At 46.8% G+C, this 14,746-nt stretch overlaps 1 protein-coding gene across 1 annotated transcript; it reads left to right on the forward strand.

The window, feature by feature from the left end:
• The first annotated feature begins 2,803 nt into the window (after positions 1-2,803).
• On the forward strand, positions 2,804-3,709 carry LOC128837946 (vomeronasal type-1 receptor A14-like). Its single transcript, XM_054029649.1, has one exon. The coding sequence runs from the start codon at positions 2,804-2,806 to the stop codon at positions 3,707-3,709; it is 906 nt and encodes a 301-aa protein (XP_053885624.1).
• Positions 3,710-14,746: the final 11,037 nt, after the last annotated feature.

Below are 14,746 nucleotides of genomic sequence, written 5' to 3' on the forward strand. Positions count from 1 at the left end.
TTTTTTTTTAAAACGAATAAATCGAAGTAACATTCAAAATGAAAAGCCAAATGTTTTGTTTCAAAAATGTCAAAACAAAAAAAAAGAAGACTATTTTTTCCCGATTGAAACAATTTGGCAAATTCATCACGAATTATTGAACTGTCTCGGTCAACTCACATCTGTATGTTTGTCCAAAAAAAAAAAGCTTTGTCAGCAAAATTTTGCCTGGTTGTATGATGTCTAGTCGCTCTTTAAAAAAAGGATTTAGGAGCAACCTAAATACTCCCACCATTGTTATCTGAATGTCAGATACAAAAGTGAGACTTACCTCACCTCCTTTCTGCTCTTCACTGCCATGGCAGCTGGTTAGTGTGGGAAGGCTTGCGTCAACCGGTGGGGTCTTGCACTAGGTCGAGGTTCCTCAAATGGACGGTGGTTCCTCTGCAGTGCTAGCTAGGGTTCTGCCTCTCTCTCCATACTTACCCATCTACTTACCTGTGGTATCCATCACTGCATTATCTTGGTGCTTGTAGCAAAGAGCCATGGCCACCCTTGGAGATTGACGGTGGGGGACGGCCAGACACCGCCTGGTGGACGGAAGGCCACGCTCACCATGCTGGAAGCTGAGGGGCGGGACAGGAACAGGAAGTATAAAAGGCGGGCCTTGTAGCTCAGTTGAGCAGCAGCTGCCAAAGGAGAAGGATGTGTTCTCCCCACTGCTGATGGAGGAGCCCATATAAGACTTCACCCGACCTACCAGAGCAGCCAGACCCGACCAATGCTGAGGAGCTGCTGGGGTTGCCACTGGCGGTGTACTCTGAGGAGACACTAGACACTCACCACACCGAGGTACCAAACCTGGGGAGAGTAGGAAGTAGCCCAGGGAAACTAGACAACAGTCTGGTAGAGTGCTGGCCTGATACAAGGTCAGCATGTTGTGGGCAGATCCCCGATGACCCAGAGGCGGACCACTCCGCCACTGTTAGGGCTCTGGGCTGGGACACAGTAGAGTCGGGTGGGCCTGAGTCTCCTTACCCTCTGCCACCCCAAATTCGGCCAGGAGGCCGGTGTGAGTCTACCATCCACTGAGCTAGACTATGCTGGACACCCCCACCCCTGCCTGAAGGCCAGGCTCCTAAACTCTTACTTGCTCTACCCTGCTTGAGGGCTGGAGCTCTAGACTGCTGGGTACCCCACCCTGCCTAAGGGCCTGGTCCCTGAACTGTTCACTGCTCTCCCCCACTTGCAGGTTTGAGCCCTAGAAACAGCTACTATCCCCCTTGCACAGACTGCTGTTCCAGGTGCGTGACAGCAAAGAAGCGTGGCCACCCTCAGAGACTGACAGTGAGGGGTGGCCACACACACCTACCTGCCTACAGTACTAATCGGGCAAATTCCTCAGGCATCAAAGTTCATGCTGCTTTGATGCTTGAGCTAACTGTAACGCAGGTGGAGTTGGTTACTAAGATCCACCCCAAAAGGGACCAGCAGGAGGTGGGATTGTGGCCCATGTCACCTCCAGGGACTTCCCCAACAGGTCACCCCACAGCGTAATTCCACCTTGTATCTGGAAGCTCCAGGGCCCATTGTGCTTTCCCACCCCACCCCCCTGCCAGCCAGTGCAGCTGTTATTATTTATTGTATTGCAGGAGGACCTAAAGTCTCCAACCAAGATTGGGGCCCCTTTCTGCTAGGTGCTGTACACAATGAGAGAGTCGCTTCCCCAAGGAGCTCACAATCTAAATAGAGAAGGGAGGCAAAGGGGATCTCTGTGCCACAGAGAGGGGAAGTGGCTTGCAAAGGATCACACAGTAGGCCAGTGGCCAAGTAGGGACTAGAACCCACATCTCCTGGCTTCTAGTCCTGTGCCCAAACCACTGGTCCATACCACCTCAGTTCCACTGGAGCCACATGGTCAGGACTTCCCAAGCGAGGGGTGGCCCTTGGAGTCCCTCTATAAGTGGAGTTTGTAAGTGCAGAGGGGGCTCATACTGGATCCTGAGTGCCTGTTCTGTAGGGCTGGGAATGGGAGTGAGGGCGTTTTCCCCATCTGCTCTGACACCTCTGGATCTCCGGGGAGTATCCCTTTTGCCCTCTATACCCCTCATAAAGAACAGGCAAGCATAATATAGCCCTTAATTAACATTGGACTGCATCCTAAAGTCAAGCCCTCCTTCTCTCTCACACACAAACACCCATCCCTATGCAGCTTCCAGTATAATTCTGCTTCAACTTTCGTTCATGATCGCCTCCCCTAGGTAACCAGTCACAGCCGGTCTCTTAGCTGGGCACATCATGCAGGTTTCACTCCGACACAATGTGAGCAATTTGGTTGTTCGTATCCCATCGCTCCTTGAAGTAGCCTTTTCATCTGGAAGCCTCTCTAATTATACAGGCAGCACTCTTTATCACCGCACATTTTCTATTAGTCATTGCTTAATCTCTATTGCACCTACCCTTTCTTAGCAGACTAAGATAACGGTGGTTACACAAACAGCAGGGTAATCACGCCCCTGAGCCTTTCATGAGAGGGACTATAAAACCGCTCGTCCATCGCCTGGGATGGGGGGGGAGGGGGGAAATAGGCCTGCTGAAAAAATAGAGGCTTGGTAGCATTGCTGTCTTGTGAACACACTGCAGAGGGCCAGAGGCAGAGGTGATATGTTAAAGCAGCCTCGACAAAAAGGAGAAAGGGAACAGGAGGACGTTAAGAAGCAAGCTGGGAAACTCAAAGCGAACTCTTCTCTCTATTGGTATTGTTAGGATGTGTAATCCTACCTACGCGGCGTCCATCCTCATTTATCTAGCGGCATTTGTCGGCATGATTGGCAACCTCACTGTTGTCTTTGCTTTTGTCAGTAATGCCGTCCGGCACAGAGCCCTTCTACCCTTGGATAGAATCATCGTCAACATGGCCCTGGTGAACCTCTTACTCTGCTGCTACCAGGTGATCCCTGGGCTCATCTTCTTTGTCAGCGCCAAGGCTTTCGGAAAGCTGAGTTGCAGGATCCTTCTCTACACTTACCACACGCTGAGGCTGATCAGTATCTGGTCCGTGGAGAATTTAAGCTTCCTTCACCTGATCAAGATCCGAAGACCTAACCACCGCTGGTCAAAATTCGTCTACAGGCACCAGGGGCAGTATGTAAATAGCGTCCTTGTGGGATGTTGGATCTTTACCATCGTTTTCCATATCCCTTACCTTCAACACGACGGAACAGCGGAGAAGAAGACTAACAAGACCATAGAGTATCTGGCAATTACAACCTGCTTAAGCTACACGGGGACTTTCATCATGAAGTTCACCACCTACGCATCGGTCAGTCTGGACCTCATCTTCATTGTCCTTGTGATTGCCTTAAATGGCTTCACCATCGACCTGCTCTGCAAGCACCGGAGAAAAGTCAGGGCCACGTGGACCACCGACAGCAGCTGGAACAAGCACACAGCCCAAGCCACAAAAATCTTGCTCTCGTTGCTGTCCATATATGTGGTTTGCTGGATCGCCAATGACATGGTCTGGATTGCCATCATTTCTGGGTTGATCGAAAGCAATCTTGAAAACAGCGTCCTCAATGGTGTCTATGGAATTCTGTCCTCCATATATTACTCCGCTAGCTCCTACGTTGTGGTGTTTGGCTACAGAAAGGTCAGAGAATACCTGGCTGAAGCCTGCTGGTGCCTGAAATGTGAGAAGCCCACAGTCATTCAGAGCATGGAGCTGTAGCCTGGATGTGGTATGAACCAGCTGCTGGCTCCTGCGTCCTCCAGAACATAAACATAGCCCTGCAACCATGGCTGTCTTCGGACCTTTACAATAGCCCTCGGACCAGCCTTCTGAAATCCTGCCTTGGATATTGCTTGAAATTCAGAAGGTTCCCATTTGCTTTCCCCGTCCCCCCCCACCACCACCTTTATAGCAATCTTCATACTGAAGCAGTGTCAAGCAGGGTAGGGAACTATTCAGATAGCAGGCCTAATAGACACGACACAGTGGATACAGCAAGGAGATCTGCCGCAGAAAACACCCAGCAGAAAGCGTATTTCAAAAGGCAAGCGGCAGGTAAACATTTGCCTTCAGTCAGCTGAAAGCAAATGGAAATACTCCAATCTTTACCAACCCACAGTGGCATTGATTTTAAACAAAAAACTGAGCACACAAATGACCCTGAGCGTTCAGGTGTTTGATGTTCATTATCTTTTACAGCTGCAAAGGCGGCAGGGGGAGAAAGTATTGTTTTTTAATATTGTCACTGTCACCGAAGCAGTCTCTTTTCTGCAATAGACCATTGAAACAACAAATGCTCGCTGATGTTCCAAGCAGTCTCCGTGTACATGTTTAGCAAATGAAATAATTAAGGAAACTGGGAAAATTAACTGAAGAATTCTCTTCTAAACAGGTTTATACTGTGCGTATCAATGTAGTATCTTGAGCACCTTCTAGTATCGCATTAAGCAACATGACTAACATCTGTTATGTTTGTTCTCTCATCCTCTCCCCAGGCGGAGAAATGTGTGCAGTTGAGTGTCTTGTTTTGGTAGGGGTTTCTTTTTGAATGGGTGGAGAGTTTTGGGGGGTAGATTTTAAGTGGGAGTTCTTTTTATAAAGATACCTGTTGCTCTGTATTTATGTTAGAGAAGGCAGGTGAAAGCAATGCGCCTTGCACTTAGTGGTGAAGTCTATGATGGTCCTTAGTTTCTGGGGGAGTTTGTTCCACGGTCTCAGATTGGCCCCCGGGAAAGCTGTCTCTCCTGCACAAACGAACTTGACTTTTATTGTACTGAGCTTCATTGTGTCAGAGTAGTAGAACTGTCAACCACCGTCTTCATCCCAGAGCTTTCAGGTACATCTACACTACAATTACACACCCATGGCTGGCCCGTGTCAGCCGACTCGTGCTTGTGCGGTCTAGACATTCAGACTCAGCCTGGAGCCCAGGCTCTGTGAACATCCCCCTTCATGGGGTCCCAGAGCCCAGGCTCCACTCCGAGCCCAAACATCTATGCTGCAGTTTTACAGTGCCACAGCACAAGTCCCATTAGCCCAAGTCAGTGACACGGGCCAGTGCAGATACCCTAAGTGCAGGCAATGGAGCACCTTGAAGATAAGTGAACCTGGTATCTGATGATGCTTTACACTTGAGAAAGCTAGTGTGCAAACTAGTACAATTTTTTTCCCCCAAATAGTATAAAATGTGAAATTGAATCAAGTGTATTTTGTGCTTTTCTTCATTTCATGCTCACTACATACGGACTAGAACCTTAAATCCAAACCCTCACTCCCTTTCGCGCTCCAGATCTAATCCTGGCCCTGACATTTTATATCTGAGGATCCCAAACTGGAAGGGGCCTGTTTTCTGTATGTGTTTAGTCATGGTCCAAAATGGCTCAAATCTCCTGAGAAGAGGGGAATGTGTGGGGTTTCCTTCATTCAAATCCTTTCCAAGACACCCTTCTCCCACGGTGTACCCAAGAAGAGAGGCAATATACAATCACAAAATAAAAATCCACAGCTGAGTGATATTCTCACCTCTGAGATTTGTGGTGCATCCTGTCTGCTCAGGGTCTGTCTAGATTATGTGAGACTGTGCATGTATTTTTGTCTGAACAATTCTCGTCTCTTCATAAATCAAATCATAATGATAATCAGCTGATCTTTCAAGATTTTTGCCCATTTGAGGCCAAACTCGAACAGCTCATGAGTTCAGCACCATCAAATCCAAACCTGACTTGTAACCCCGCTTGGTTCTCAAACCCAAAACTTGCCCCACACCTCAATCTGGATAAAGTTCTGGATTCAAATTCTGCTGCCCCAAGACCTCTCTCCCATTCTAACCCAGTGGGACAAAATGCCCAAATTAAGCTCATTGTTAACCACCAATCTGTTTGTGCCCATGTAAACATATGCTCATAGTAGTCATTAGTTGCGTACAGTCACAGTCTCGCCTTTGAACAGATAAGGTTCTGTCCACATGCCAGTGGGCTTATTTCTGTAGCTGACAGTGGCTTGTCCTGGGTGAACTACATGCACAATCTAAATTCACCCCTGTGCAGAAGGCTAGCATGAGCCCACGTAAGCCCTCATGCCACTCAAGGAATCTTTTACAAAAGGTCAGGGGGAGGATCCTCTTTTGGAGAGTTAAACCATCTTTAGGACATCTTTCTGCAGTGGGAGTTGTGCCCTAACCCAGCCCAGAGTCCAGCCCCATATGTTGATTTCTCTCAGACTTCTTGATTCTGGCCTGTAGATTCAAGATAATATCAGCATTCACTCCTCCTGCTATATAATTTTATCTCCACCAATCTTCTCATCTAGGTCAGCCACTGCTCTCTTTAAGGACCAGCATCTTGGAGTGAATAGAAGTTCTGAGTGCCCTGATCACTGCTAGAAGCTCTTTTATGTCAACGTTTGTAGATGGAAGGATTTTTTCCCTTGTTTTGGAGACCTGGACTCCATGTTTTCTCCAGTAGGGAGCGGAGACAGAACTTCCTGACCTGTCAGACTGATGTAACAGCTCTTGACTTGGATTCTTGTGGGATGATTTTTGAGGATCACATGTTGACATTGGCGGCCCAAGTAGAGGCGAATTCTGTAGCTGCCCACTCAGTGATGGAGGCTCAAACTACCACTCCCAGCAGTGCCCCTTAGTGGCCTTGTGTGACGTGCTGCCCGTGGGAGCCAGCTGAGGTCACTCAATTAGGGTGAACAGCAAACAGAACGGGGCAGACAAACCCCAAAAGCTGGTGGATATTCCAATGCTTAGCTTTACCAAGCCAGCACAAAACAGCTTCTATAGTACCTCACTGGTTACTCAGAAGTCCAAATAATGCAGTTCCCTTAAAGTACCCAGCCTCCGGCCTCCATCCAGACACAGATGTCAAACATATATGATGAAATAAGATTTTCAGATTTTATCATAACAGAAAAGGTTTGCCTGAACCTAAAGGACCAAGCCCCAGACCCAGGTCAAATGATAACTTAGATCTTACCCAAAATACACGCTTATAGTCAATTCTTGTTAACTAAACTAAAATTTATTTAAAAAGAAAAGAGAGAGTGCTTGGTAAAAAGATAAATATACATACAGACTTGAATTCAATTCTTGAGGTTTAGATACAGAGCAGAGATGAGTTTGTAGTTGCCAAAAGTCCTTTTAGAAATAGTCCATAGGTTATAGTCCAATGTCTATGTTCAGGGTGACACCAGTCAATGACTGCAGATCTCCATTCTTATGGCTTAGGGTTTCCCCTTCTTGAAACCCAAAGCAAATCTGAGATGAAGAAGGACTGTGGCCCGGGTTGTTATACATTTCCAGCAGCCTTTTGGCCTGAGAAAACAATAGGCTTAACTTTCCTTCTCCCAAACATCATGGCAATTAGCACAGGGTACTTTATCCATTAAACAGTTCAGATACAGGTTATCACAACCTTCAAAGAGACATATAGATAATAATACTATTTCACTCAAGTGTCTTCCTAAATGTTAGGTTTCAGAGTAGCAGCTGTGTTAGTCTGTATCCGCAAAAAGAACAGGAGTACTTGTGGCACCTTAGAGACTAACAAATTTATTAGAGCATAAGCTTTCATGGACTACAGCCCACTTCTTCGGATGCATATAGAATGGAACATATATTGAGGGGAGATTATATATATATATATATATATATATATACACACACACATACAGAGAGCATGAACAGATGGGATTTGTCTTACCAACTCTGAGAGGCCAATTAAGTAAGAGGAAAAAAAACTTTTGAAGTGATAATCAAGCTAGCCCAGTACAGACAGTTTGATAATAAGTGTGAGAATACTTACAAGGGGAGATAGATTCAATGTTTGTAATGGCTCAGCCATTCCCAGTCCTTATTCAATCCTTTGTTGATTGGTTTCAGAGTAGCAGCCGTGTTAGGTGAAGACAAGCCCTCGGTGAATGGATCCAGAGCGCTTTCCCATACATTCTGTTATACGAAAAACAGGTTTTTGTCTCTATTCAGAGCCAGGGTGATCTCCCACCTGCTATCATGTTCCTTATACCAAGTGGTTTTGATCACTGACGGTTTTCCATTGACTGTTCTGGGATATGGCACAAGCAGACAATAGAATCTTGCACTACCTTGCCATTTGACTAGGGAGGCAGCTCAAACAGGACATCACCAAGATGCATTATCCCCGGTGAGGGATTTTGACTACAAGTCCATGAAGCATACTTTCACTATCAAGACATTGTTCCTTAAATATTATCCATACCTATATCTTTCCATGATTATGAGTCTTGACAAGTTGCAAGCTTTCCGTAGATACCACACACGTTACTGTTTATGGATCAATACCCTTCAAGTCATGGATATAGTGTAGTGAGTTTGTCAGGTCTGGGGTGAGACGTTTGCAAAGAACAGGGACCCTTTGCCAGGTGGACTCTGGCACGCCCACACTAGCTTTAATTGAACGAGTGCAGCTAAAAATAGCAGTAAAGATGGGGTGGCCCAGCTTAGCAATGCTAGTACATACCCACAGTCCCAGGGGGCTTGTACACCCAGTGCCACTGCATCTTAACTATTATTTTTAGCTGCCCTAGCTAGATTAAAGCTAGTGTGGGTTTGCCAACCCAGGCAGTAACGATCTCTCTAGTTGCAGTGTAGACATAGCCTCTGAGAGACTGTGCAGCAGCGCATCCAAACCAATACATTCTATTGGGGGAGGGATAGCTCAGTGGTTTGAGCATTGGCCTGCTAAACCCAGGGTTGTGAGTTCAATCCTTGAGGGGGCCACTTAGGGATCTAGGGCAAAATCAGTACTTGGTCCTGCTAGTGAAGGCAGGGGACTGGACTTGATGACCTTTCAGGGTCCCTTCCAGTTCTAGGAGATAGATATATCTCCATATATTATAAGGATCTGATTCTATGCCCACTTTCAGTAGGGTAACACAACCAGCTACAAGGGAATTATTCCTGATTTCCATTTGTGTGAATGGAAAATCAGGCCCATCTGTGTCTTAGTTGCTTCTTGCGTGTGTTGTCTGACTCAGACAGCACTGCCCTGACTTATTTCAAATGTAGATGATTGTGCCAAGAACGAGATAACAGCTTTAATTAAGAAGGTTTTAATGGAAGCGAGTGGGTGGGCAGGTGAAATTAAAAGGGGGTTGAAAGTGACAAGGCTCTTGACTAATGCTTTCTAAAATGGGTACAACTCACATTTTGAAAAGATAAAGGAAGCTCATTACCGTGCTGTATAAACAGCTCGGAAGGCCTTATTGCTATCAAAGCATGATAATGAAAATCATTAATGATACCTCGCTCTTACATAATGCTTTTGATCCTAGAGCTCCAAGCACATTGCAAAGGAGGGTAGTGTCATTATTCCCATTTTACAGATGGGGACACCGAGGCACAAAGAAATGAAGTGATTTGTCCAAGGCTGGTGGCAGCATCTGGAATAGAAACGGGTCTCCTGAGAGACTGATAACTAAGCACTGTGTGGCTGAGCCATTACTGAGGGGCAAACCCCCTCTATGGACAAATGGGATGAAAGCCCAAGAATGTCCAGCTTAGAGATTTAGAGCACATGACTTATGAGGAGGGATTGTTTAGTCTCCAGAAGAGAAGAATGAGGGGGGATTTGATAGCAGCCTTCAACTACCTGAAGGGGGGTTCCAAAGAGGATGCAGCTCGGCTGTTCTCAGTGGTGGCAGACGACAGAACAAGGAGCAATGGTCTCAAGTTGCAGTGGGGGAGGTCCAGGTTGGATATCAGGAAAAACTATTTCACTAGGAGGGTGGTGAAACACTGGAATGCGTTACCTAGGGAGGTGGTGGAGTCTCCTTCCTTGGAGGTTTTTAAGGCCCGGCTTGACAAAGCCCTGGCTGGGATGATTTAGCTGGGAATTGGTCCTGCTTTGAGCAGGGGGTTGGACTAGATGACCTCTTGAGGTCCCTTCCAACTCTAATATTCTATGATTCTATGATTTCACTTCTGGGCCATTTCTCCTTCACCCCCCACTAGGATAGCCCCATACAGCCCAAAAAATCCCCAAGTAATTCTTAAATTGTGCTCACTGGCAATACAAACTATATGCTTCGTCTCTGTATCATGGAAAGCTGGCATCAATGTGTTGATACCAGTAGGCCTAGTGAACCAAAGTTCTTCCATGTTTAAACTTTAATCGGCCTCAAAAGCCAAGGGCAGAAATTGGAATGTGTAAACAGCCAGTTATCAGTTACAAACCCCTCTCCCCTCATACCAGGTACCAAGCGATAATAATGAGGTTTGCATGTTTCTAGCTGGAGAAGGGGCAATAAATTAAGGGTAAACAAGACCAGATAACAGTTTAGAAGAGTGTTACTAACAAGCTAGATTTATAGCCCTAGAATGATTTAACGGCTTAAATGTATAAACATGCCTTCGGTAGAGAGGGGAGGGGGAGTAGAGGGAGGGGGTAGTTGTAAAATGTATAAAGTGAGGAAAACTGTTTTTGCTGGTGTGCTTGATCTGAGACTTGCCTGTCTCCTTGCACCACTTTGAGATCTCAACTCCACCGCCACCGCCCAGGCACGATCCTACAACACCCCAGCGACCGCTACAGCAAACGCTCAGGTGGAAAAGTCATTTATGGAAATCTGTATTCTGAATTGTGCTTTGTCTTTTGTGCAACAGGTTAAGAACAATGGGTTTGATTCTTCGTTGCTGTCGATCACATTGGTGCTACGGGGGTGGGTGAAGCGCCACCAGATCGCAATGGTTGGATTTTATTCCCACTTAGCACTGGGGAGAAGGATTGCACAAGGTACAAGGCAATAGGGAATTAGGCCCAGTGTGTCTTTTTGCTGTTTGTCACAGTTCAGGGTAGCTGCACCTGTATTCCTTCTCGTGGTCCAGCCAGAGCACCCACTCTAGGCTCTCGTTTCCTCAGCCATCACCTGTCTTGGGCAGAGACCCGCATCTCTCTCCCTCCTGACCGGGGTAGTTGCAGACTGCATGGCTCCCTGCCTACATTATCACCTCCCCAGCAAAGTCAGGCTGCACAAGCCGGCCTGCTTTGCTTTTCTTCTCTCAGACAGCAAACAGTGTAATGCCATAGTTAAGCTACCACACAGCTCTGTTTAAGTGTAAGCGGGGGAATGGTCCCGCTATTGTGGGGAACTTTCCTGGCTTCTGCCCTACCCTGGTGAAATGGGCTAGCAGAAGGATCTGAGTCCTCGCTCCCACTTCCTTTACCCAGAGACCTCCCTGCTGTCGAGGACTCCCCTTCCACTCTGCTGTCTAGCAGAGTCCACGTAACCCCAACAAGGCTGAGCCCAGGATTCCTAGGGGGTTCGACCCCCAACCTTGCTGTGGTCACCTAGGACAGGGGCTAGGGTGTCCCCACTCCGGGGTACTCTCTCTGCACTGGACACTTCCCTGACCCACTGATCATTACATACAATTTAAAGCAAATACAATTTAATCAGCAATTAAATTAAAAAAGAATAAGGAAAAATGGGAAAGGTTAAAGGAAAACACATCACCCCACTCTGTGGCAGGGAACATCACAAACAGTGTCTCTGGAACGTCAGAGCAGGTCAGTCTGTTCCTTGTAGGTCCCCGGCCTCCTTCTCAGGCCCTGGCTGTGCTGCAGGGATGCTGCGGCTTGGACACTTGCTCTGGAGGTGGGACCCTTCTTCCCAGCACCAGCCCCCCATCAGGTTAAGATCTCCCTCCCAGTCTGGCCTGCAAGGATCCTTGGCTGGGGGTGTCTTTCTGCACTGGGCCCTTTGCCCAGGGTCCCCCCTTGGCTGGCCCCAGTTGCTCACCGCACCCGGCTCCAGACTGCTCCAGCCCAAGCTCCACTGTTCTAGCTCTGTCTCCACTCGGCCTCAGCACTGACGCTGCTGCTCTGCCTCCAGCCCCCTGGGCTGCTTGTCTAGCCCCTCTGGATCTGTGGCTGCAGAGATTGCCGTCTCTGTCACACTCTTCACTCCCCGATCCTAGCTGTTCTGTTCCCCTCCTCTTGCAGGTGCTTCCTTGGTGCTTGGTCTGTTTATCAATCCCTACAGGTTGGTTCCCTTCTCCTGTGCTTCCTTTGACATACTGCCCAGATATTTGATCCTCATCTCCCATTGTTCCCTTAGTCTCTTCTCCCAAGCATTCCTCTTGGTCTAGTTCCTGGCAGCTCTTATTGCTATTCTTCGTCTTCTCATTTATAGATTAAAAGGGGTCATCAAGTCTGACGTGCTGCATATCAGGCCATAGAACCTCACCCAGGAATTCCTGCATCAAGACCATAACTTGTGGTAGAACTAGAACATATATTTTATCTGGCTATCATCAATAGCTGTCAAAGAACTTTACAAAGGAAGCCAGTATAATTTTACAGATGGGGAAACTGAGGCACGGTGCTGAAGTGACTTACACAAGGTTGCCAGCTCGTACAAAGCCAGGAATAGAACCCAGGTCTCTACTCCAGTGCCATATCCCTAGGCCATACTACCTCCTCAGGTCACATTGTCTTGATTTAAAGACATCAAGTGATGGAGAATCTACCATGTCCTTTGCTATTCTGTTCAAAGGATTAGTTGTCCTCACCTTTTGCACCTTATTTCCAGTCTGAAGTTGTCTAGCTTCAGCTTCCAGCAACGGGAGCTTGTTCTGCCATTGTGAGACCTTCTTTCTCCCCAATTGGTGGGAGTAATGGAACTTCAAACAGTGGCATTTTAAAAGGGTTTCTGGTTCGATACAAATATTTCACACGTCTCTTTGGAATTGTCTTAGCAGGGTAAGAATTAATGCCTCTATTCAGAGACAAGTGGTGTGAGATGTGCAGTGATAAATTTGTTAGTCTCTAAGGTGCCACAAGTACTCCTGTTCTTTTTGCGGATACAGACTAACACGGCTGCTATTCTGAAACCAATGACTAGTTAGAACCTCAGTTTTATGTCTCCAACAAAAAACGGCATCTCCAGCTGACCTGTGTGCCTACCCCACTAGGATATTGGCAAAAGGGCCACCTGTCAAATCACTAAAACCTCCTCCTGTAGCCCCTGGGATTTTTCTCGGACATATCCCATCCAAGTATTGCCCCTTACTGATCTTGTTTAACGGGAAGTACCATAGAATGGGGGGAAATCAGGATGATCAAGGGCTTCAGGGTTATGAGTGAGCAGAGGCTAGGAAGATTTGGCTTGCGTTTGTTAGAAGGTAGTGGCGGCTAAGAAATGAGGCAATTGCAGTGTGGTGACCATTCAGTGGAGTTTAAAGAAAGTGGATGCCAAAAACGTGCTGTAAAGGTACCAGACACAAAATCTAGAGAGTATGCATGAAAGCCAAGAAAACACAGGTTGGTGCAGGAGCTCAGGAGAACTTGCTCTACAAAAAGAGTAATTAATGTAGGGAGAATAAGAGCATTCTGGGCCAGATATTCAAAGGGATTTAGGCACCTAAAGATGCAGATAGGTGCCTCGCAGGATTTGCTAAAATGCCTGAGCAGATTAGGCACCTAACTCCAATGGAGTCTGAAAATCCCACAGGCATCTATCAGCATCCTTAGGCACTTAAATAACTTTGTGTAGATGTGACACTGCGCGCTTATACAGCACCTTCTGCCTGTGGATCTCCTCCTCAGAGGCCCAGTCCCAAGCATTTCCTGGAAGGTGCTGAAGGCCGTAAACTTCTATTGACTCTAATTATGTGGAGGGAACTCAGCTCTTCTAGGACAAGGTCCAAGTGCATCTCTGGACGACAACAGAGTTTTTTAGAAAGACAAACACTTGGAGGGAAGAAACCTGACCAGATACAAGAGGCAGGTGGACAGCACCGGAGAGGCTGCATGTCCTCCTTTCATCCTGAAATACCACTTTGTTACATTCAGCGACATTGACTAGACTCTGATTGCTGTGTACAGTGTGATCAATGAGCTATGATGTTTGTTTTGCAGTTAGAAGGAGGTGCGCTAAGGTGCAAATTGTCAGAGATGGAGTATTGTACATTTACAACGTTGATGGCGGGGGGAGTCATTCTCCAACAGAGCCACACTGGGACTGCAGGTAACTATGGCATTAAGTATCAGGGGGTAGCCGTGTTAGTCTGTATCTACAAAAACAACAAGGAGTCTGGTGGCACCTTAAAGACTAACAGATTTATTTGGGCATAAGCTTTCGTGGGTAAAAACCTCACTTCTTCAGATGCACAGAGTGAAAGTTACAGATGCAGGTATTATATATTGACACATGGAGAGCAGGGAGTTACTTCGCAAGTGGAGAACCAGTGTTGACAGGGCCAATTCAATCAGGGTGGATGTAGTCCACTCCCAATAATAGATGAGGAGGTGTCAATTCCAGGAGAGGAAAAGCTGCTTCTGTAATGAGCCAGCCAGTATATAATGCCTGCATCTGTAATTTTCACTCCATGCATCTGAAGAAATGAGGTTTTTACCCATGAAAGCTTATACCCAAATAAATCGGTTAGTCTTTAAGGTGCCACCAGACTCCTTGTTATGGCATTAAGAGGATTATGAGAGTGAATCCTCCCCTACCACTCCAAAAATCTATCAGCACCCTTCATCCCCCATTAAAATCCTCACAAAGGTCCACCAGCAGCCACAAAACACATCTGGTTCCTTGCTGTGAGTTCAACCCCCTTCTTTTTTGAAATGTAGTTAGTTAGAAACTACAGACGCTTTGGGGGGGTCCAAAGTGGGAAGAGGTTAAGCACCACTAGAATACAGTCCAACAGATCTTAAAATAGCAGGAGACTTGCATCGTGTTTCCAGACAGGAAGAGATGTGCTAG

The sequence above is a fragment of the Malaclemys terrapin genome, chromosome 5 (genome assembly GCF_027887155.1).
Source record: "Malaclemys terrapin pileata isolate rMalTer1 chromosome 5, rMalTer1.hap1, whole genome shotgun sequence".
In the NCBI taxonomy this organism is placed as follows: domain Eukaryota; kingdom Metazoa; phylum Chordata; order Testudines; family Emydidae; genus Malaclemys; species Malaclemys terrapin.

Coding starts and splice junctions, on each gene's coding strand:
- LOC128837946 (XM_054029649.1), top strand. CDS start 2,804: ATGATTGGCAACCTCACTGTTGTCTTTGCTTTTGTCAGTAATGCCGTC.